Source organism: Cladophialophora psammophila (genome assembly GCF_000585535.1).
Source record: "Cladophialophora psammophila CBS 110553 chromosome Unknown aczJe-supercont1.6, whole genome shotgun sequence".
Classification (NCBI taxonomy): domain Eukaryota; kingdom Fungi; phylum Ascomycota; class Eurotiomycetes; order Chaetothyriales; family Herpotrichiellaceae; genus Cladophialophora; species Cladophialophora psammophila.
This window is the reverse complement of record NW_006912927.1, coordinates 1764889-1788150: the sequence shown is the minus strand read 5'-3', so window position 1 is coordinate 1788150 and position 23262 is coordinate 1764889. Positions and strand designations below refer to the sequence as shown.

The following is a 23262-nucleotide window of genomic DNA, read 5'->3' as shown; positions in this document are numbered from 1 at the left end:
CTCGAACCAAACATGGTGTCTCTAAAATTGTTGCTGTTCATTTGTCTGCTGGGCCCAAGCTCAGCCTTGCCAACTTACGAAGAACGCGATGGCCCAAATTCCTACATCGCCCTGCCTTTCACGAGAAAATTATCAGCCAGCCCGGCAGGACGCAAGAGACAAGCCTTTAGTTCTCCACTAACCCCGCTGAGCTCAAGTTACTATATCGATGTCACCATCGGAACTCCTCCCCAGCCTCTGAGCCTGGTCCTAGACACGGGGAGCAGTGATGTCTGGGCATACAGCCCCGCCGCGGCCTCGTCATGCCCCGGCTGTACTGAATCTTACTGTACGATCCGCGGTTTTTGTCAAAAGCAGAAGCTAACACAGATTCAGATGATCCCGCTCAGTCCTCAACAGCGAAAGAGCGCCCAGATATTGGTGTCTTCAACATCAGCTACGGTACACCAAACTCGGGTGTGTTGGGCACATACTACAGTGACACCCTCTCAACGTCCGGAGTGTCTGCAAATATCATCCTCGGTGTAGCCACTACTGCCCATTCCGGTGATCCAGCCGGTGGCATCATGGGCATCTCCCTATCCGCAAACGAAGCAAGCTTCTACCAAAGTGATGTCATATACGACGGCTACATCGACAGCCTGTACAAGCAAGGTCTTATCGCTGTACGTGCATATAGTATCTATTTTAATGAACCTGGTAGGCAGTTCTCCATATCGTCCTTAACCTTATTGATCTCTTCACTAAGCGTGGTCACAGCCTCAACCGACGAAACTCCCGGCACAATAATCTTCGGCGGCTACGACCGCACCAAATGGACTGGTACACTCACGCCCTTCCCGCTGGTTGAACCCTCCCCCGAAGGCGCCTATGAACTGGACATCGAAGGCCCCGTTATCGCCTTCGAACTTGGTGGCCAAGCTTATGAGCTCCCCAACACACAGCATTACACTGTGCTTCTCGACACAGGGACATTCCTCACTCGCTTACCCGCAACGCAATTCGCCACTCTCGCCACCGCGCTTGAAGCCGAACTTATCGACTCGGACACAAACCTGTACGCCGTGTCCTGTAAGCTCGCAGACTTAGACGGGGGTCTCGCATTCGCATTCTCTGGGCCAAACGGCGACGTTACGATCGCTGTGCCTTGGAAGGAAGTCGTCATCTTCGAATCGGATCTACCTGATGGCGTGTGTCTACTGGGATTCATCCCAGAGCAAGATGATCTCGGGTTTTACATCATTGGTGACTCGACCCTGAGGTCAGCGTATTTGTTGTATAACTATGATGCTGGGACGGTTAGTTTGGCGCAGGCGAGTTACGATACTAGTTGTAGTGATTGCGTTCAACCGTTGACGCCAGGCGGCAAGTGACCGGTGAGGAAACGTCAGCTTGTTTTTGAGTAGCATAATAGTAATCAACAGCCTCCGTACAATCTGCACAGAGCGATCCTTTCCTTGTTTGTGTTTACTTTGTGTTTGTCCCTTGTTTAGTAGCACTGTATCTTACCCGTCTCAACGATTGATCTGCGAATGATAAACATTTGACCCAATCAACGAGGCTCTCCACTAGAGCACTGTAATAAAGGAAGAGGCATCCTGTGGTTTCTGCAGTGTGGGAGTATCACCGGGGCCCGAGTGTTGCTACATACACAATCGCGACCAAGCAAGGGGACGCTTTAGTGTGCAAAGGAAAATGGTGCTAGTTAGGGATAGGAGATTCTCTGGTGTGTTCACTTGATCTCGATCCAATAATTATCATCTAGCTTCATTGTTCAAAGTCAGGTTCTGCCAACGCAAAGACGCCTAATTCTCTCTTGTATAAAATGTTCAATTTCCTGCGCGGGATTTGTCAAGTAGACCTTGGGTAAAGATGATGTAGACAAGTTCACGATGTACGAGGGAGTGTGCTACCAGCTGGCGGTATCCATTCTCTCGAAAAGATGACAACGTCCTAGCTATGTGGTCGATGTACAGAGTTGGCATCCGGCTGAAAACGCCTCGAAAGTGGCGGAAGTTGACTTTCAATTGGACGAAAATGTCGGAGAAATCATTTTCCGCTCCCGCTCTTCTAACCGTTAAATACATGTTGGATTGAGACGAGGCTGACAAGGCTGAAACAACGCAATCCCCTTGGGTTACCCCTTTTTCTGTTTCTAGCCCCCTGAACAGTCAATTTGATCATAGCCTAATTCCAGCGTACTCCGCGTGGTCAAACTGCGCAGCCCACCTTTGATCGTCTTCAAACTTGTGAATCATGAGCTCTCACTCCAGCAGCGACCCGCTTCAGAGCTATGACTTGGTCATGCAGCCTGACTTGCATCCCTCACTATATTCTATGAGAGGCGACTGGATGCCTCCTTGACTTTCCCAAGCGAGAGGCTCCCCGACAAACTATCCTCTAGAGACGAATTCGTGGCTTAGAGCAGGGCACACCATGGCCAACGCAACGGACATCATAACATACATCGGCGTGCCGCTCGCCGTGCTAGGTGTCCTTCCCATCCTGTATACCTTTATGCTCGCTGTCCTTACGCAGCGCCGAATCCGCGCCGCCCTCGTCCACCACGGCCATAGACCAGTCAGCACGACACGTCCGCACGATGGCTTCACCATCCGCAGCTCCCCAATGACCAGTCTCATTGAAGTCGAACTGCCTCGCTACACCATTGCTCCTCTCGAGCGCAGCGATGAAGATTATTGGAAAACCACGACCGAGGGGAAAGAGGCATCAGAAGAACATCACCATCTCCTAACACTGGATCGCGCAGAGAGTACTCTGTCTATGATTGAAGAAGGGCGAGTACGCGGCTTTTTGCGGGGTGGCAGCTGGCGTGGCTTCCATTGGAAAAAACTTATTGTGGGGAAGAAATTGTATAGGATACAATACGAGGATGAATTGAGGGAGCCGCCTGCCGAGGTGGGCTTTGAGGAACTGGTGGTGTTTTTGCTAGATTGGGGTGCTGTGCCAGAAGGAATGGGCTGGGAGAAATTGAGGAGCGGGGGATTGTGGACGCCGAGCGGGACGGTGTTATTGAAGAAGCCTGAGGACGATGGCTTGGATGCTGACGAAAGCAGTAAGAGAAGAGGAAGGGGCGCAGACTGGGTGCTGAGAACGAGCATGCCTGACGAGAGTGATGGGGTACTAAGTCTAACGATTCGATGGACACGAGACGAGACGACATCTGTTAGAGAGTCGAGAGGAGCAGAAAGCCTTCCCCCAGGTTGGGGACGATTGACCCAACCCGCTCTGCTCGAAGCTAATGAGAAACGCAAAGAAAATGAGAAAGATTTACCGGCGAGGATCGAGGGGTTGAAGTCGGCAAACAAATACAGTATGGACAGCACCAGCTTCCGGTTTCACACCGAAGATAACCGCGTACGAAGACTCCTCTGGGAACACAAGAACGTCGAAACGGGCTTCGTATGTGCACCGTTCCGAAACTACGAGCAATCCTCGGCGGGATTATGGTTTGCCTGCGCGGCGTCCGCTCTCCTCGCCCACAAGACTTCCACAAGCGGTGGTCTCTGGGCATTCGAGACTCCCACAGAGATCAAAACCTTCGTGCGGAAAGACTCAATCCCATGCGGCGTCATGGTTCTCCTCGGTCTCCTTTCCGAAAACGATGCACCACAGTGGTCATATCAAAAGGACGATCACAATGACGCCATGAATCGGGCGCGACAACATCACTCATGGCTTCAAGCTCGTCTGGCTGCAGAGAGACTGGAGGCCACGATGCCACCTGAACAAGCTCGAATCCACAAGATGAACAGGGAGACGAATGAGAGACAGCAACAGCACAATGAGATGATAGCATCTCTCACAGCGAGACGCGAGCGGGAAGAAAAGCGGATCAAGGACGCGATTGCGAGTCCGAGGATGGATGTCAAGCGGGTCAGTGAAGCATGTCTGGTTTGGCTGATCGAGAGGGGAGAAGTGGGCAAGGAATGGACTGTGCACGACTTGGCGGAGGCGGTTTGTTATTTAATGGTGGTGGATTCGCAGGATCGGAGCAGTAATCAGAACGAGGATGGGAAAGCGGAAGAGGAAACGGGAGAAGCGATGAGGATCATTGGAATCCTGGACGAATGGATGGCCTGGGCCACAGCAGGGGGCATGAAGAAACAGCAGTTCCATCTGCTGGAGAAAGAGAAGGACAAAGCAGCGTTTTGCTTCGCCGTTGTCCTTGTCGCTGTCGTGGCAGACGCGACGAGCTCGAACAATGCGGTCATGGGGAAGGTGGGAGCGGATATGCTGGAGTGCTTGAGGCTGTGGAGGAAGGTTCGCCTAGGTTGAGAGAACAGAGAGCGCGTACCCACCACGACCACGGACAGCAGGTTTGAGCCAGTCGAGCCATCTTTTAGCGCTATTGTACATCCTCGTATGTTGTTTGCTGATCGGATCCCGTCCAAAGACCGGCGTACAGAGTGTATCTGGCGGACAGGGGAAGATGCCGTCTCGCCGCTCCCATATTCCGCACACTATCCCTAGAGAGGCTAGTGTGCGGAAATACCCCCCTCTGTGGAGATTTTCTTGGCTTTTCCCGGCCATGTCAACCTCGGCTGTTGCCAAGTGCTGCTTTTAAACATGATGGAGAAGCAGTCCTTTCACTTGATCGCTCGTTCGGAGGTATTTGCAGCTTCGTAAGATAAAGAAGACGTCTTCTTTTGCCCTCGCCTCAATCACCTGGTGGAGAAAGGGAAGCGGCGGTCGTATGTAGTCGCTGCCACGGCATTGTGTGGATCCTCGTTACGTGGAATTGCGGAAAAAGAATTTTTTCTTTGTTTGCCGCTTGCCTCAGCTCCAGAAATCCCGCTCTGCTAATCCACACTGATACGACAGTCTACGCAGATGAGTTCTAGGATGGCGGCAATACAATGCAAGGTCCAGAGTGTCGTCCTCTAACGACAGACCCGGTTGCCTCCCTAGGTCAAATTTCCATGCGCCGTCAGACACACTAAATCCTTATGCACGCACAAGAAATACCCACAGCCAGAGTTGCCAGAACTCCCTCACAAAAATATTCCACAATTTTGTTAAAAGGAACAAAAAGAATAGGTTGTGCAAGATCCGTGAATCGAACACGGGTCTCATCGATGGCAACGATGAATTCTACCATTGAACCAATCTTGCTATCTTATTGCCACACCCTCATCTCAAATGTGGACTCAAGATGGGGATTGCGGCTGGGTTTATGTTGGGATTTTCTGTGCGTGAATTCTTGACTGTTGTTTGGAGGGTTAGTTAGATATATTGCGGTGTTGGGCTGGTGGGTCTGTATGAGAAGGTGGATACTATGGGCAGGCACAAATGAAACCAGTTGTATGTACGGGGTAGGCACGCACCAAGTCACCATAGATGCCTACGTGATTGTAGCTATGCATTGTGTACTGGGTAGTCTCCACTCCGTAATATGGTTCTACGGAGTCTGTGTACTTCGCAGGGTTGAGTTGATCAAATGTTCCCTTCGAGGAGAACCAGTCCAATTTGATAATTTCTACAAGTCGTGTCGATGCAGACCGCGCGCTTCAAAAGTATAGCCTCGATTCATTACCTCCCTAAGGTCGCTCCAGACGCCTATCTGAGAGCGAAACTGCCAAACGCAAGAGTTCATAGCGATGACCGTCCAAGAACTTTCTTCAAGACCTCGCTCAGCTTCTCAACACAGTCACCCTGCAGACCCATTGATCGCCAGGCAACAAACCGATCAGGTCTGACAAGTACACATCCGTCTTCCTCGACTTCTCTTTTCCGTTCCCTATTCACAATGGCAATCAGCACGGAAATCATAATTACTTGAAATCTTCAGAGCACTTACCAGTCACGATAGACATCGATCCATTCCTGTCCCCATCCGATCGTGTGGACATTGATCTCCACTCCGAGCGCCTGACCAACCATCTCTGCAGCCTCAATCCACTTCTCGCCCCCAATACCAGTAAGCAGGCAGAACCGCCCATGTCCCGCTAAATCAATCGTTGAGGTATGATCCTTGGCGGGCATGGTCCGATTCAACCACGCATGAGGAAGCCTGTGGCCCGGGTAAGTGCTGGCTTTATGATGCAAGATTGGGTCTTCAGGCCATTCTGGCTTTGGGGTATTCGCCTTGATTTCGTCGTCGAGGTAGACGGCCGTTGAGTCATATCGGTGATTCATCTCTACGCCGATACCGTGGAATTCGTGACTTGTCCCTTCGATCGCTGCGTTGACTCGTTTTCTCCGATCTCGGGCCTCGGGTGTTGCTGTTTTCAGGCTGTTGAAAATCTTCATTCTCTTCTCGATTGTCTCCTCCATGAGACCCATTTCTTTCCAGACAGGAACGTGATCCCGGATACCCTGGTTCGCACGGGTTATCACGCCCAGGCCCACGGGCTGCCGTTCGTGACTGAATGTTTCTAGAATTGAGGGAGATGCTAGGCCCTGAGCGACGTATTTGATTTTCCATGCCAGGTTGAACGCATCTTGAATGCAGGTGTTGGAACCAAGCCCATTGAATGGAGGATGTCTGTGCACAGCATCGCCTAGGCAGAAGATATTGCCCTCGGAATAATACTCTGCCACAATTTCGTTGATGTACCATTTCGAGATATCGAGGATTTCCAAGGGAAGATCGTCTCGGCCAACGATTTCCTTGCATCTTTGGACGTACTGTTCGCGGGTAGGCTCTTTCCACTCTGTTCCAGGCTTGGGAAAGAGAATGAACATCCATCTGGAAACTTGGGTTAGTGGCTATCGGCTGAAAGAATTGAGGGTCTCGCTTACTCGTGCCATGGTTTGACCATTCTAATCAGCCCGCTCCAGGCAAAATCTGGATATTCTTTTTCAGGTTGGAACACCCAGTGCAGGTTTCCCTTCCTGGCCTCGACATAATCACTCAGATCCACTTTGACCAAGACATTCAAGGCCAACCCTTGGCCCGGCTTCTTGATCAAAGGAATCTTGAGCTCTCGCAGGACTTGGCTCCTTGCTCCATCACATCCAAACAGGTATTGGGAGCGGATGTAGTATTCGGTCGCGGTCAATTCGTCCCGGACTCGACTGAGGATTTTCCCGTCATCTTCTGTCTTAAAGTCGACGAAGCTTGTTCGAAATCTGACATCCCATCCTTGAGCTGCCGCTCTCTGAACCACAATGGGTTCAAAAATCGTTTGAGGCAAATCCACATGATGACAAGGAGTGGCTGCTTCATATTCTCCGTGTCTTTTTGGGTCATTGCCCCAGGAATAGATTCGGGCATATTCTTCGCCGGTCATATCGTGACACCAGCGGGTGTGAACCATGCAGTCGCCCTCAACTGCCTGAGCAAGACAAGTCTGTTCCAAATCGATATCTCGGAGACATTCAAAGGCGGCTGGATTTGTAATGTGTGCTCTCGGTGTCTGTGACGTTGTAGTTGCAGCAGATATCATGATCCCTGTCATTGAATAGGGCGGATAGGAGAGGAAGCATGCCAACGAGCCACCAGCCGGCCCCGCACCGACAATGAGGAGAGGCGTTTCCACCACTTGCGACTTGATCTCCGGCACGCCATTGACAACTACTGAGCCTGACATATTCGCGTTGGTCGTTGAGAATAGGCTGCAAGTACAGTGGTGAATTGATAAGACTTGGTCTGGTGAATGATGCGTTGGGTCGTCGGAGGTCGTCTTCCTATGGTCGATATATAGAACCCGGGATCCGGAAATACCCCCTTTCCCCAGACTCCACTGATCTCACATTGCGGGATGGATAAGGACATTGATGGCCTGGACAGCCAATAGTCGGGCCCCCCACCAAGACGCCGGCAGGGGGTTCGCATTCGTGCGTCGGGAAGACGTCGTGGGGACTGGGATCCGGTAGGACGCATGTTTCTGAGCGCCGGCAGCCGGGTACGGGGACCTGCCAGTGGCTCGGGAAAAGGGAACGCTGTCATGGCTGGAAGACCCTTGGCCACCTCGTGGGCCTAGAGGAATAACTGCAGTTGGTGCTTGCAAAGGATCTCGTAAGCCGTGGTGGGACGTAATTTGTTAGCCAGTACGGGTGGTATGAGGGTGACCTGGTCTGCGTGGTGGTGATGCTCTCTCTACAAGTAGTGTCTCTGCCTGCGGCGGCTGCGGGCAATGACATCACCTACCCCCCCATTGGACTTCGATCTCATCCCAACCTCACTCTTTCTCCCATTCCTTGCATCCCTGTTGCCATCCAGCTGCTTTTCACGTCCTAGCAATCCCAAGCAGCCACTCTTCCTGCCGGTGCCTCGATTAATCTTCCTCTCCTGCCGAGTCCCAGAGTCTTGGTCGTCGTTCCATTTGTCGGTACCTAGTGTTCTCCTCAGCAGTCAAGCACTATGCTACTGCGAACCGTAATACGACCATCCCTCTCCTTTCCTTCGGCATTCAGATCTATATCCGCTCCTCTACCACGGGCAGCTTTCAAGCGCCCCGTCCTCATCGCATTTGGCCTCACGGCTTCCCTTCCGTTCATACAGCCTTCGTCCATCATCCGGCTCGACTCTTCGCCCTACTCACCGCCCCCCGCTGGAGCCGCAGAGTTTAGCAGCACCCCCTCCTCACAATCCCGCGATCCCAAAGTTCCTCTTACAAAAGACGGCAAGACAATCAATCCTGCCGCAGTTAAGCAAATAAGCCTGGGTTCTATTCTGGGATTGGCTGCGGGACTGGTTGTCTCGGCTTTTTCCACGAGCCTGACATTCCTGATCGGATTGGGAATTGTAATCTGGCAGCTTGCCGCTCGAAAAGGATACAATATTATACCGGTGGATCGTTTGCAACGATACTTCAAGAATATCGATCTGCGCAGTGCAATCAATGACAACTTGGCCTTCAAAATCAGCTTCGGCCTCATGTTTGCCCTTTCCGCTTTCGGTGAGTTTTAAGCAAGGGGTTGCCATGATGCCGTCGAATAATGCCATCGGGGACTATGAAGATGCGGGACAACACGAGCTCGGAGTCTCGTCTGACCAGTAACACATCGCTCCCAGACGGTTGACCTGACCAGATGAAGGGCTCCTTAAGCAAGACAACCTGATTCTTTTAATGATTCAGGCCTTGTGTATGGGGGGAGAAGATGGGCTGGCACGCCCATACGCTTGACCCGGAACAGACCCAGTGTGCGGACGGGTCATTTTGGACGATGCCCCATCCGAAAACAAATTTTACCCAACAGTGGTTGCAGGAGAACATTGGATGTACGGGTTGCAATATGGCGCAATAGAAACTCGCTAATGTCCAAGAGACTCGGGCTCTGATTCCACGATGTGGACCATTACCAGATAATTGCAATGCAGAAAGGATTGCAGAGGTTCTACAGCTCGCAACAATCAACACTGTTTCGCCGAAACGGTTATCCGTGGTTTATTCCTTTGCGGGTTCTTCCCGTCGCGTCTTAGAATCCTACGATCAGCAATCCAAACAGATCGCCCGCTGGAGTTTGGCACATTGTGACCTATTTCGGGGATCCAGTTCCTTTGATGTGCAACGCCTCTCTGACATTCAATGGTCAATTCATAATAGGCAATGTGTTTGCTTTTCCAAGTCGACTTTGCCAGCAGGTCATGGGTGCTAGCTCCCCTCGCCACTCAGTGAAGCTTTATTGCCCAGTAAACTCTCGTGGGATGCGTCAGAAGCTTCACCCAGATCACTCCAACTTGTGTCATCAACACCATGACCGGAGTCGCTACCCTCAGGCTTGGGTACCTGTCCTTCCTCTCCTGCTCTCCTCCTGCCCCATCCCTCGCCGCTTTTTGCACCCCCCATCCTGCCCTCTGGCAACTGATTCATCGCGTCCTCCTCTGCATCCAACCCCCTGTTGAACCACCAAAACATGCACCCCGCGAGAAAGGCTACCGCGCCCATGACGCCGAAATTCCACACCAGATACGGGTCCCTCGCCAGCCACAGAAACCCCTCGCCGATCACGTTCGCCACGGCGCTCATGCAGAGCGAGAATGCTTGCACCATGGAGCGCATGTTGCGCGGCGCCTTGGTGAATGCGTATTCGATCGAGGTGATGCTGGCCAGGATCTCGCTGATCGCGACGAGGAGGTAGATTGGTGCTTGGTAGGCTATTGAGATGGAAGCTGGTGGACAATCTCGGCTACTACTGCTGCCGCCGCTGCCGGGGAGGTCTTGGCCTTCGGAGGGATAATATCCACACTCGTTGTGCATGTATATGTACCTCTGCAGGAATGCCGCATAGACCATGGCAGCGGCCCCCAGCCAGAATCCCAACGTGATCTTCCTGATTGGCGTCAACTTCACGCCCCGTTTCCTAAGACTGGGATAAATAAGCAAATCACATATCGGGATCAAAATTATCAGGGCCAGAGGATCTAAATTCGAGACAATCTCCGGAGGCACACCGGCATGTTTCATTGTGTCGGCCTGTGAGGTGAGATTGTTGTTCATCTGGTTATACGTGAGCCAGTACAGCGGGAACCAGAGGAGGACGGAGCAGGCTTTGACACCGCGGCGGAGTTCGGAGACCCACGCGTCGTCAAATGTCATCCAGGACGGACGCTTGTGGGGTGCGATGTGCGAGGGTTGTACGGCGGTCCAGAACGTGGTAGTCTTGCGGACATTGCCGATTGTGCGAAGAGGGTTCCACGACCAATGGGGCCGGACGGCGTAGAGGAGCATGTTGATAGCCGGGCCCAGGACGGAGCCTTGGGGAGGGGTGAGGCGGTAGGTCTTCTTGTTGAGGATCAGGATGAGAGGGCAGAGGAGGAACATCAGCGTCGGCAGCAGGAAGGCGAGGTAGTATCCGACATACAGCGCGGCGTAGGACATGGAAAGCTGGCCTATCAAGGCGCCGATGTTGATAAAGAGGTAGAACCAGTTGTATATCCTCGCCGACGTCTGGGCTGGGTCGATGATCACGCGCTCTCCGCTTTTAGGGTCGATAGAGACCCGGAGCTTCTCGGAAACAATCTGCTCTGCGATCAGAGGCGAGATGTTCGGTTTGAAGCCTCCTGTCCCGAGGCCGAAGACGACGAGCGCGATAACGAAGGAGACGAGGGCAACGTCGGTGCGCGCTAGGACAGGCGGTAACGCACTGGTGGTAAGAAGGACGTGGCCGAGGACTGCGATGGCAATCGACACCATGATCGTCTTGTATCTGGGCAAGGCCTGCGTTAGCTGTTGCCAAAGAGAATCTAGCTTCAGGGGCAAGCATGTGCTACCTTCCAAGATAGGTATCCGCCAACCATGCCCCTAACAGGGGAGTCACATAGCACCAAAAGGAGAAGAAAGTCCCCAGACCAGTTGCCATCTGCTGGCCCTGGCCCAGCGCGCCAGGGTTGTTGTCTGTGTCTCCGCCAGGATTGGGGGCTCGACCAGTCGGCGTGAGGAGCCTTCGTTGGACGAAATTCTGGAACAGTATTTGCGTGCCGTAGTACGAAAAGCGTTCACACAGTTCCACGAAGGCGACCGTGTAGACGCGCCAGGGGATCTTATCCGCGACGCGGGGAAGAGTCTCCAGCTCCTCCTCGGTGGGATAGACGGTGTCCTCATCGGGCACGTCGGGAGACATCAGAGGTTTATCCTCTATCAAAGCAGTCAGATACAATAAGTCTACTCGATTAGAATGTATGCCTCGACTTACCTGATACATCCAGCATCTCAGACATGCTGGTCCGACGGAGCCTATCACCTGGTTGTAGCCGCGGTGCATCGTCAGATTGATGGGATGCGCGACGTAGCGGGAGGCGCGCTCCCGTGAGCGTGTCAAGTTCGATCTCATGCATCTTTGAATGCTAACTGACCCTCCAAAGTTGTTGATTCTTCAGCAGCAGTTCTCCTTCCAGCAAGTTGAAACGACTCGTATTGGACATCTGATGGCCATGAAGTGATGACGATAACGTGTATTAAAGTCTTCGTTGTGGGAAACACTAAACCGTTTCCAATGCTCCGAGTCTCGTATGAGGGTATTGAAGAAAACAATGTTATATGGGATTGAACAATCAGAAGGCTCTGACATATATATCTGCGAAGCTGACACGGGGTGGACCAAAGCGAGAGTTGATAACGGACTGTCACTAACCGCTTCGCTTGGTCATTGTTTCTGTTACTTCTCATCAGCTCCCATATATATCCTGGAGGCGAGAAGTGATCTTTCCCATAAGTATATTGGTCTGGCACTGGGTGAAATACTGGGATGGACGAGGAGGATCAATGAATGTTCAGGTCAGCAAGTAGGATAAGGGGCAGGCTCAGTGGCAGCGAGGTAGGCACGGATTAAATGTTTATCCGGAATCCGCTTCATATTGCCACGAGGCTGTCAACTGGTCCGCTTTTTTGCGCCACTCCCACTGCCGCAATATGGTACGTCCATTAATACCTCGTCCGAGTCTTCATCTTCAATAACTGGAGGTGACGACAGAGCAACTACAGCCTTAGCGCAGATTGGTATATAGACGTCCCAAGACAACATCTTCACACACGCACTCTCATTGATACATTTGGTCGCCATATACCTGTTGCATCTGAATAGTAAATAATCACCTTCATCCCTCATGCTGTGGTTATCCTCGGATCCTTCCCTGGCGTGACTCGGCGCCATCTTAGGCAAGCACGCCGAATAAAGTCTTTGTCCTCGTCCAGTACTCAGATGCAGACTTCAGCATCTCTTTGTCCCTCGCCGCGGCCGTCTCATCATGCCCCAACGCAATACTGAGATATCCCTCGTCAAACTCATTCTCCATATACCAGCACTTCGACTCTGGTCTGAAGATATGAGAACGAACAGCCTCTTTGATCAGTTCAACCACGGGAAGGGACCATAAATCGGTCCCACCGATCTCTAGCATTATCTTGCAAAGTTGTCGCAAAGTCGAGAATGCACACGGTGAGGGCATGTTTTCAGGTAACATGTCCTTGCCCCATTTCATTGACTTTCGCTTGCCTTCTCTTGATGCCGTCAATTGCAGACTGACTTCCTTAGCCACGACCTGATGCAGTCTGTGGATAATTTCAGGGAGCTTCCCGAATTTTGCCTGTTCTGGAAATGCATGGTGTAAACCCGTCATTGAGAGTCTGATGATGCGCAACAAGGTCACAGCATGAGATACGGTCTTTGGCTCCTCAACCACTTGAGTTGCAATCTCGGTGATACCCATCTCGTATTCCAGTATCGCCTTCTGCAATGCGTCTTGCAAATTGTTGCAGTACATCCTTGACTCGGTTTCGCACAGCTCTGTGATCAATTCAGATGCATCGTCTTCATTCTCCTCCTCGGGCTCTTCAACAATGTCTCTCCATCTGATTTTTGTGATTTCGTTAAATTGGTCGAATGCGCTGTTCGTACTGCCAATCCATTCATTCAATGACCTTGAAGCTTTGGACAATGCCACGTTCCGACCTTCATGTCGTTCTCTGACTCTTGTAATGAGTCTGGTTCCTCCGGCTTCTAGATTTGACAGCGCAAGCTCTGAATCCCATAATGGTTTTGTGGACTTGTTGACGCCAAGTTTGTCGAGCAGCAGCGTCGTGATGTGACCCAGGCGGGCACTTTGATTGCGGCAAATATCGTCCAATTTCTCATTCAGCGCCTGGGCGATCTGTTCCTTGATGTCTGACCCAGCGGGCGTTGAAAAATAAGAAGCTAAGAGAATGGTGTAAAGCTCTGTTCGCAACTCTAGCACTTCGGCTATCTGGTCCATTGCAGGAAGGCAATGGTGCAATGCCTCAGAAAATGTTCGTAGGCTTTCTCGGGACCATGTTTCCAATTTAGCTCGTGTCTCCTCGAATGTCGGCGCACTTCTTTTGAAGTAGGGGACGAATGATCGTATCTCATTTGGAATCAACGAGAAAGTCTGATCAAGCGCCAGGGTCTCTAGGTCTCTGATAGACGGGTCTTCCAGGATCGGTCTCTTCTGCAAGTTATTAATGGCTTCGACCATGGGACGTCCAATCAGAGACTTGAAAGTTTGCAAGGATAAGATTTGATACCGCAAAGCTTGACAAATCGTTGATTGTTTGCGAGAAGCGGCGAGTTGACGCCTGATTTTCTCAAGCCTCAGCTGGCGGAGATGCGCGAGCGCATCCTCAGAAGAGCTGCTGGTGACCAAGCAGTAAGAACATATTGACTCGAGAAGATCCGACAACGCTGAGGTAGGGTCGACCAATCTAGCTTCTACTCGCAGAAGCAGTTGCCGCCGAACTGCACCTAGCTTGTTCCTCAGGGAGTCGAGGCTTCTGGTCAATGTGTCCTGGTCGCCGAGTGACTTCAACAATAGCCTCGAGACAACCATAAGTTGAGCACATCGCAATATATGCCGGTCACGAAGAGACGACGCCGCAGTCGTACAGCATCGTTGCAGGAGGCGAAACTGGGCGAGGGCCACTTTGTCGGCTGGCGGTGCCCGGGGAGAGGCATCTTGCTGAGGTGGTCTGCAATTGTGACTGATTGACAAGAGGTTGTCCTCTGCGGACCTCGTCTGGGCATCTAAGATGACAATTGCCTCAGCAGTTGCCAAAAGCTCGCGATAGCTGCCACTAAAATTCCGAACAGAAGGTCAGTATCGTGAACTGGCACGCCCTGCTTGGTTGATACAGAATTCCTCGACTGGGCCATGACGAGGGAACCCACATCGCACAAATGAGAGGTAACCTACCCAACAAGAGCCCTGAGCTTATCCTTGTTTTGTGCGGCACTCGATCGCAACTGCTTTTCAATCACCCTGGTTTGTGGGATGCGATGGTTTTCAAAGGCGTGCTGCCAATTGATCAGTGCGGTGCCGGGATCCATTCTGGGAGTGACTTCATGCGTAGCGGTTCTTTGACGAGGGCATCTCTACTAACCCGTTTATCCGTGGCACTGCCACTTCAAGTGGTGTCCAGATCAGATGTTCAGGTTGATCGGCTGAGGCCACGCTGGAAGCGAATGCGTCAGTCATCCATATGGTTCGCCGTAGCTGTTCCCGTGACCTACTGTAGAGCAGATGGTCTCTGTCAGGGCTTAAGGGCTCAATTACCATCCACCAAACCACCTACGAGTACAGGCGATATTCTTTTCAGCTGGTCATGATGTGACTTTATTTTTCTATCTTTCATGCAGCTACAGCATTAATATACAGATTCTGAAGACTTGGGTCTTCCTCTAAAGAGTCGAGAATAGTCTGCACCTCTTCCTCCTGTTGTGTGGACAGGCTGACCATCGAATCCTCATTCGGGACATAGATAACCTCTGCCTTGTCCACCTGGAGCCCCAGCTTGCCTTGGAGCTTTTGGGCAATGGCTATCACATCACCAGGTTCAGTCTCGACCACCAGCTTGTTTTCTTCCGACGCAATGTCGAGCGCTCCAGCTTCGATCGCTTCTTCCAAGGCATCCTCAACTCCGATCTTTTCCTGCTCTTCAAAAGACACTCGTCCCTTTTTCGCGAACATGAATGCTGTAGGAGTGACTGTGCCGCCAGCCTTGGTGATGATGTACCGGATATCTGTCAGAGTCCTCGCTTTATTATCGGTCTGGCATTCGATCATGGCTGCAACTCCATGAGGCAGCATGGCCTCGATGGTCACATTCTCAAGAGCTTGGCCGCTCGGAGATTTCCCTTGTCCTTTCGCAATGGCGTTCTCGATGGCCGTCTTCGAGAGCTGACCTTTTTTTGCGACGGCAATCGCATGCGCCAGTCTGGAGTTCATGGTAGGATCAGGGCCGCCCACTGTATCAAGATCAGTTTATAGATGCCTTCTGGCTTCTGTTGCTCACATCTTACATTTCGAGGCCATTATAATATCCGCAGATAAGTGGGTGCGGACCCTGCTCTTCGCTGCATCTGCCTTGCCCTTGTCATGTTTGATTTTGGCCCACTTGCTGTGTCCCGAAGGTCGGGGATGACAGCTTGACCAGTGTCGGCATGGCGCCCGAAAGCTGTCGAAGGAGAGACGTGACCTCCAAAGCTGGCGCGCACCCATGCAAAAAGACAAAATCCTCTCAACGAAACGAATGAGGGCAATGGTGATCAACATCCCGAAAGAGCAGGTTGGATTGGGAAAGTTGGAGAGAAATATCCGTTTGAGCATAGCGCCCCGGGGACAACTGCGCTTTGGCGTTCCGTGGTTCCCCGTATACGGCTGCCCCTGCTTTGCCCTTGCTCCTCTTTGAACTCAGTTCCGAAGAGCATTTGACCTTTGTTGGAATGTCCGCCTCGAGCACTTCCACAGCTCTTAACCCGGATATTATGATTCTCAGTCCCTTATTGACTTGCTCACAGGTGCCCTGTGCGTCGTCTCCGAGTTATAAGACTCAATGCTCTCGATCAGCATTTCGGTTTCTACGGACCTGTTTATTCCCGGTCCAGCTTTTCTTGTCGGAGATCCAGTATCCGACCCGGCGCCTGCGAGAGGCGAGTTGATGTCTTGATGCTTCACCCACAGGCTTATCTGGCTCTTTGACGCTGTGGAGCGCTGGGCACTCAGCCTCTCGAGTATTTGGATCCGCGTGGCTTCTGCGTACAGGAACCTTGGGCAAGAGATGTTGGCGAAGGGTTCTAGAAGTACCATGGTCCTTATCTGAAGATACATTTACGATTGAGCTCTGTGTCTGTGCTATTTACTTCGTTAATGAGGATCGCGTCATGCAGTGTATCGCCTCAGACTTCCTTTCGTATTGGAACTTGAAGTTCCTTTCGCTTACTCAAGTTCCTGGCTGACTCGGGCGCCAACGCAGGTGCACATCGAATGCGGACCGCAACAAGCCTGTTAGTACGTCAAAATCCTTGTTCCTGGCCGTGATGATCCTTCGAGTCACCTATGCACTATTGCCCGACAGAGGTTAGCTGGTCAGTGGATGGAGTCACTAGTTGTACTCGTATAGGCAAGGCTTGGGGACCCTGAGTTAGTAACAACCAGTGGGTACCACTACCCCCTGGAAGCTGAGCCTGGTCGTAGTGTTGAACTGCCTCACCGCTTAGCACCGAGCCAGGAGAAGATCCAAGACCGAGTTCGCCTGAACCGGCTGTTTCGAAAGCCGCGCTGCGAGGGGACACTTGTTTAGTCCAGTTCCTAGTCTGTCGGATGTAACCCTATAGCGCTGTGGCCCTATCTTTTGCGTCTTCTCCCGCTTAACGCTGAGCCTTGAAAGACATCTCGCTTGATTCCATGATCGAGCATAATCATGAGCCACTGGAGCTAGCGCAGTAAAGGGACTAGTCAATGGGGCTCTTGTGTCTCTCAGGGACTAAAAAAAGGCATTTGCAATTGCGATAAAAACTCAGACCAGGTGCGGGCAGTGGGTCGGCTTCAAGTACTCCGTACCTATGTAGGTATGATTTGCATGGCAGCCGAGCGGCCTATGAATGGACAGATATTCTCCGCCTCGACGAATGTTCAATTCGCCCGCGATCCATCCAAAGTCTTGACTAGCAGTGTATCATACTGTATGATACGCGAATACATTTGACGTTGTCATGATTGGCCGATCCAGAAGATTCCTGCCATTTAGTCCTCCCCAAGGAGCCGGAAGCTTCCACACCAGTCATCGTGCTAGCGTAATAAATGTTGTCTGTTGCAGAACTCTCTTTCCACGTCGGGGATACTAAATATGCGGGCCTTGCTCAGTCCTCACTTCTTGTAGACATTGCCACTGGGGCTTTTGTAGGTCGAGCCTCCGCTGCCATTGTTGTGGTAGGTGCTGCCGTTGGCGTTAGAATAGTAGTAGGAGCCATCTGTCGCCACGAGCGTCAGTACGCCTCGAGACAGGGAGTGGTAGAATGGGGGGCTGACCGGTATTGGAGTAGTGGTAGGCAGATCCTCCAGGCTGAGTGCGTGTGTCCCAGCTGTTGCCCTAAACCAGGAGAATAGTCAGGGAGTAGTTTGAGAAGCATCTAAGGTGGATTCTTACTTGAGTATTGGTGCCGGTATTAGTGATCTGGTATGGGTGGTACGAACTGCCGGACGAGCCAGAGCTGGTATTGTCCTTGCTAGGCATCTCGAACAGCAGTTATTCTGTGCTGTGGAAGTGCCGATAGGTTAGGTTGATCAAGGGTAGCTGGAATGCAACACAGTCTTCGTGGCACCTGAGGAGTGGGTGTAGATCGGGTAGTCGTGGTTGGTGGGAAGCGAAGATGGAGGTGGTGGTGGTGGTGGTGGTGAAGAGACAGTTGATGCCTGCTGCCAAGCAAACAGCCTTACCAAGTACTTGTGCTTGGTACTTGCTGCAGCCTCGGCAGTTTCCCCCCTTTCCGGTGCCACTTTCCCCAGCGCCTGTCCATCGGTGGCCCCTTTCCTCCCCTCGCTCCCCTGCTCGCTACCCTGCATCTCACCTTCATATATATGACCTAAGCGCTGTCGTATCGAACTACTCTGTATAGCTATCCTCATTCCTGCTTACTTGTTGGAGACAAGCCGCCGGATATAGAAGCCGAACGGTCAGCCTTCATTAGCCGTAGGCATGCTGGGTGTGTCGCCCTCGCGTTCGTCCCCCTGCAGATGTCAATCTCTCCCAGGGGAACAGCATGCCCGCTTTCTGTGCGAAAGGGTCTTGGGATGCACACAAGCCTTACCCTAAAAGATAAAACCTTCAGCGCGTTCAAGGCAAGGATTGAAAGGTAAGTCAGGCAAGATGTGGAGGCGAGGAGTATGTGTCGCAGCTCAATCCTTCTCTATTCACATCATGCCGTCAGCGGGAGACTATTGAAACTCCTTTGCTGGTCAAGAGCTTCACAGATCTGATGGGAAAGGGAGAAGGAGAAGAACACACCACTGTGAAAGAGTGGCCTGTCGGAGTTTACGTGGTCTGGACCCGATGCGGCCATAGGTGCCGACGAACCTTAGAACTGTTGAACCACTTACTGACAAAGATAGGAGAAGCAGTCACAGCAGGGATGCATGAATCACTTGAAAAAGAGTCAGTAAGGTCTGCATTTATTCGAGAGTCGAAACAGTCTTGCAAGCTGGATGGGCCATGGGAAATTTGCGGCAGGGTGTAGATCCCTAAGCAGCAGGCTTCTGGGTAACCGTCAGGAGGGCTTGATAATAGTCCATCCATGCTGCAGGAGGTTCCCACAAATCCGTCTTCCACGACAGGGCTATTCGACACTCGTGGTGAACCAACCATTCAAGATTGCTGCGTCAGATGGTGAATTATACGTCAGAAATCAAAGACCGGCTGCGGAAATTCACAACCAAGACCAAGCTGTCACAAGAAGGCCTGCGCTTCTATGGTAGTAGCAAAGCTTGGCCTCGGGTCTAGCGTTCGTTGTTCGCCTCTTCTCCGCTCTAGCAGTAGGGGGATACAAGTTCATGTGGACAGGCGCAACTGTTTTGTCCCACCTGCGAAAGATTTTGACCAGAGTCATGACAGAGACCTACACGGCGAAGCAGTCAGACGAGTCTGATCCTCACATGAAGAACGAGTATGACAATTCATGTGCGTGGGTCCTTTCAAAATCGTTCGAAGTGAACACGCCTTTGCGGAGGCTGGTCCCAATTCATAATCCATGGAATGGCTGACGCAGTGGAGAATTGCGGCTCTGGCCCGACAAGCGTTATTGACTAGGGTTCGTGGGCGCTATATGACAGGTTAAAATGATTCCTGTTCCACAACGGTCTACGACTGAGCGCAATAACTTGAGTGGGGGGTATGATCAAACCCAGCCACGCACAATATCGCTGATTTCGATCGAGCCACTATCAAGTTTGGCAATGCATCATCAAGGAGGTTGCTACCGGGGCGCGGAAACTCTAGCTCTCTCCAACAGCCTGGGGTGTCTAATTTCCAACCGCAGGCCACGGGCGTCTTAGTCTTCCTACAGCGAACCAATGGACTCTGCTGAGTGGCACCTCCGCTAGAAGGCAGACTTTGAGTTCTCTCGATTGTTATCGGAAAGCACAACTTTGAAAATACAAGTTTGGGCATTTCTCCTGGGTGGGCCGTTGCGGTGAGTGGTTTGATGGCTATGCTGGACCACAGACCGAATCTACAACAATCGCTCAGGCCCCTCATGGTTGCCTTATACTAGAAGGCACCAAAGTTGCGACAACCCTTGCTCTTCTTGATTTGATGTCGAGATCCATCCTCTTGAGACTGGATTCCGCAGGTGATCAGTCTTTGTGTTAATTTCATGCACGTTCTCTCCAATCGATGCGCAGTGCATATGGCAGCTAGAAAATCTCCACCCTCAGTTCCGACTCTGGGGGTCGACTAGTCCTTCTGGCTTTCCTTTGGTGGAGTCGAAGTTTCATTCTCTTCTACGCCCATCTTGGTGAAAAGACCAATGGGCTTCTCAAACCTTGGGATGAATCATGTACGCTAGGTATTCTATCTCCTTATTTGTTCATTTTCTTCACTTTTTGCCGTTTCAAAATCTGCGCCACACGCTCTCGTCGACTCAACAAACAAGAAGCATTTGATTTGAGTGAGGCCCCAATGTCCAGCTCTGAGTTGAGCCATGTCCATATCTACACCGACACTGGACCCAGCACACAGCCTCAAATTGGGCAAGACTCGAATTCACCAGCACAGTAAATGCCTCAAAACTTGGGGAGACTGTTTGAATCGGCAGTGATAAGGAGAGCGTCGTGACTATTCCGGGTCTTCTTCCTCATTTCCAACATTCCTGCTAAGCGAGAGCAACAAACAACAATAGCTACCCATTTTTATCAGTCACTGTCTACCATGTGGTAAGTTGAGATACAGGGGAAGTCAGGTCGCTACTGATATTGATTTGTAGCCTCAAAACGCCCGACCTTACCCCGTCGTCACCGAAAATCCAGCACCAGATGGGAAAGACGTGGTCACCGTTGCCGCTGGAAGGAGTCAACAAATCTGGACATCTCCCATGGCGCGTTGCCACTTCAACTTGCAACGGTCTTTCCCTGATGCATCCCACTGTATTTGGCGGCTCCGAACCAGTGTGGTTCTGCTGCCATTGCCACAATGGCCCGATGACTGTCAAAAACAATGAATTTTGCTCAAGTTGTCACAGACAGCGCTGCGCCAGTTGTCGGATCGAAACTAGTGCATGAATTCTCAAGAACCTCGTCTCACTGCCTCGACGTTCTCATCGACTGGAGCTGTGCATTGACAGCTCCAAGAGCGACTACTGGGCCTTGGATCCTGCTAGCTTTTGCAAGAGATGGGAAAAAGAAAGAAGAGAGGTGTTGTTTGAAGTTGCTTGTCATTCCCAATTGTTCAGGGTGGTGATGCATGTGGAAGTTGCTTGCTTTATCAATGCTTGCTCTGTGTTGACACATGGTAAAGGGGTCGCACCTTTGGCTGCCTTATAGATGCTCTAGATCTTCTAGACTCCCACGCAGATCTTCTGCAGATGGTCCTGCTTTAGCGAATGCAGAAGTACAATGATATCATGGTGTGCTTCCGTCCAACAAGGGAGCGACAAGTCCACCTACTTGCCTCCCTGTTCACGATCAACGCTCTCTGACGGAAATCTCGGAGGCTTCTTGTCTAGAGCGCTTACATAATTGTTCTCACGCCTCACTGAAGACTGTGGGTACACTCTGCAACATGGTGTACCCATTTGCAAGGATAGCCTCCTCCAGGGCTACTTTCCAAAGTTGCGAGGTACCGATTTAGGTCTGCTGCGCCGCAGCTTAGCCCCGCCCTTTGTATTTGAGGTAAATTGAGCGTGAGGCTGACACAGTGCAAACTGCCTTGGGTTCATGAAACCAGGCGGGAGAGTCATACAAGGCTGAGATTCCTTGGGCCTTTTTCAGGTCGATGAGTGGGGTTGGTGAGAGGGGCGGGAGTTTTCGAAGCAAAAAGTATATTCAGAACGGCGCAAACACTATTAAGCACGCGCACACCGCTTGATGGCACAGTCTCCGAGGGTGCTGGGGACACAGTTGATAACCAAAACGGCGGGCGTGGGGGGGATGTCCTGGATGTCCTGGATGTCCTGTGATGTGGGTGGATCCCACCAGCCCGACATTTATTGGTCAGCCTCATAGACCCACCAAGCCAAGCAGCGGCTTAGCCGATCGCTGCCTAATCGCCACAAAAAGGCTGCTAGGGGCAAGCAAAACCTTCCCGCCTTTTTCAACGTCGCCTATGTCCAGGTTTGGTCAGGTCAGCCACGCTTCTCCTCGATAACCTGCAATAGCCGCCAGGTCTGGTGTACGACTCAAGCTGCCATGAACGATGCTTAGCGAACACGCTGCGAGTGCCAAATCGTCGTCCTGTGACTCAGTCTTGTTGGCAGGATGTCGGCCAAATTCCGATATGCTGTTTACAATCAATCTATCATCCAGACCAATATACGGCGTGTTTTGTCGGACTCGACGCAGTGAAATTATCTGGTCAAGGCACAAAACTACACAGCCGCGTCTTCCGCCTTGATGGGCGGAACACAACAATGTGGCGCTCAGGTTGGGCTACTGGCTGAGATGGACCGATCTATTCACGACTTGAAACTCCTGATCTTGTGTGACTACACTTCTCCCAGACACAAACATGGAGCCTAGTCTCGGGGACTGCGTGCCTTCTGGCATGGGCTTTTTGTCCGTTTGGACCAGTTTTTGCCTGGAGTGGCTTCCACAGGCAGCCAATGAGGCATTCAGTTTGAGCGTGAGTTCGAATCGCCCAGAAAATGACGCTTTACTCACTGACCCTGAAACAAAGCTGAGGGCCCGCCTAGCTCCTCATGTTTGAGCATTTCCCAGGCGGAGGCGGCCACTATGTCGGATCCACTCTTCTCATGAGAACAACTGCGCCGTTTACTACAGAGTGTGAAGGTCTCTCAACGATTGTGCAAACAACTGGTCGAGTCACAGGTTATTGGCTGTTTGGGTCCACTTCCGTCGATCATGCCTTGCGGAGCTGCGAATATGCCTGTCCTATTCCCTTGGCGGAAATTTCTCGACTGTCCTTTTGTACTCGTTTGAGTAACTTTGATCGCTTTGCACTAATGATTTGGTATGTTTGGCTGTCTCTCATGACAATTCTTCAATTGCCGCAGTTCTGACTCCTTTTGCAGACCCTCTCGAGAGCCGGTGTCACCGCTCCCCACAGCGATTCTCTCTTGTGCAATCATGTTGGTGCACCACGACTATCGAAGTTTTCCGTCTTCCAACAAGATCCCGGTCTGCCTTGTTGTGGCTGTGATTGGGCATCGCGATTGCAAATTGAAGTGACCGGTAACGAGATGCTGCTTTCGAAGAGATGAGGTTGGAAAAGCGCGTCGTCTTTATAAGGAGGCGAGCATCCCGATTATGTCGCTGGCCTTCTATCAGCCAGAAACCGTCACAACACCTCCTTCACTTCTTGCTTGTGTTATCAAATTACAACTGTACTTCAACAT

At 51.6% G+C, this 23262-nt stretch overlaps 8 protein-coding genes across 8 annotated transcripts; 3 read left to right on the top strand and 5 right to left on the bottom strand.

Moving 5' to 3' along the window:
- Positions 1-12: 12 nt before the first annotated feature.
- On the top strand, positions 13-1373 carry A1O5_04980 (uncharacterized protein; the record flags this gene model as incomplete). Its single annotated transcript, XM_007745583.1, has 2 exons — positions 13-328; positions 376-1373. 2 exons carry the CDS (start codon positions 13-15, stop codon positions 1371-1373), a joined length of 1314 nt encoding a protein of 437 aa, XP_007743773.1.
- Positions 1374-2436: 1063 nt separating this feature from the next.
- A1O5_04979 (uncharacterized protein) lies at positions 2437-4299 on the top strand (the record flags this gene model as incomplete). Its single annotated transcript, XM_007745582.1, has 1 exon — positions 2437-4299. One exon carries the CDS (start codon positions 2437-2439, stop codon positions 4297-4299), a length of 1863 nt encoding a protein of 620 aa, XP_007743772.1.
- Positions 4300-5613: 1314 nt separating this feature from the next.
- Positions 5614-7556, bottom strand: A1O5_04977 (uncharacterized protein; the record flags this gene model as incomplete). Its single annotated transcript, XM_007745581.1, has 3 exons — positions 5614-5761; positions 5822-6712; positions 6766-7556. The coding sequence occupies 3 exons, from the start codon at positions 7554-7556 to the stop codon at positions 5614-5616; spliced, it is 1830 nt and encodes a 609-aa protein (XP_007743771.1).
- A 773-nt stretch (positions 7557-8329) lies between these two features.
- On the top strand, positions 8330-8878 carry A1O5_04976 (uncharacterized protein; the record flags this gene model as incomplete). The annotated part of the gene is made up of 1 exon (XM_007745580.1): positions 8330-8878. One exon carries the CDS (start codon positions 8330-8332, stop codon positions 8876-8878), a length of 549 nt encoding a protein of 182 aa, XP_007743770.1.
- Positions 8879-9563: 685 nt separating this feature from the next.
- Positions 9564-11629, bottom strand: A1O5_04975 (uncharacterized protein; the record flags this gene model as incomplete). The annotated part of the gene is made up of 3 exons (XM_007745579.1): positions 9564-11118; positions 11183-11546; positions 11605-11629. The coding sequence occupies 3 exons, from the start codon at positions 11627-11629 to the stop codon at positions 9564-9566; spliced, it is 1944 nt and encodes a 647-aa protein (XP_007743769.1).
- Positions 11630-12562: 933 nt separating this feature from the next.
- Positions 12563-14748, bottom strand: A1O5_04974 (uncharacterized protein; the record flags this gene model as incomplete). The annotated part of the gene is made up of 2 exons (XM_007745578.1): positions 12563-14495; positions 14615-14748. 2 exons carry the CDS (start codon positions 14746-14748, stop codon positions 12563-12565), a joined length of 2067 nt encoding a protein of 688 aa, XP_007743768.1.
- Positions 14749-15049: 301 nt separating this feature from the next.
- Positions 15050-15919, bottom strand: A1O5_04973 (uncharacterized protein; the record flags this gene model as incomplete). Its single annotated transcript, XM_007745577.1, has 2 exons — positions 15050-15666; positions 15721-15919. The coding sequence occupies 2 exons, from the start codon at positions 15917-15919 to the stop codon at positions 15050-15052; spliced, it is 816 nt and encodes a 271-aa protein (XP_007743767.1).
- Positions 15920-17566: 1647 nt separating this feature from the next.
- On the bottom strand, positions 17567-17933 carry A1O5_04972 (uncharacterized protein; the record flags this gene model as incomplete). The annotated part of the gene is made up of 3 exons (XM_007745576.1): positions 17567-17670; positions 17729-17789; positions 17847-17933. The coding sequence occupies 3 exons, from the start codon at positions 17931-17933 to the stop codon at positions 17567-17569; spliced, it is 252 nt and encodes an 83-aa protein (XP_007743766.1).
- Between the last annotated feature and the right edge of the window lie 5329 nt (positions 17934-23262).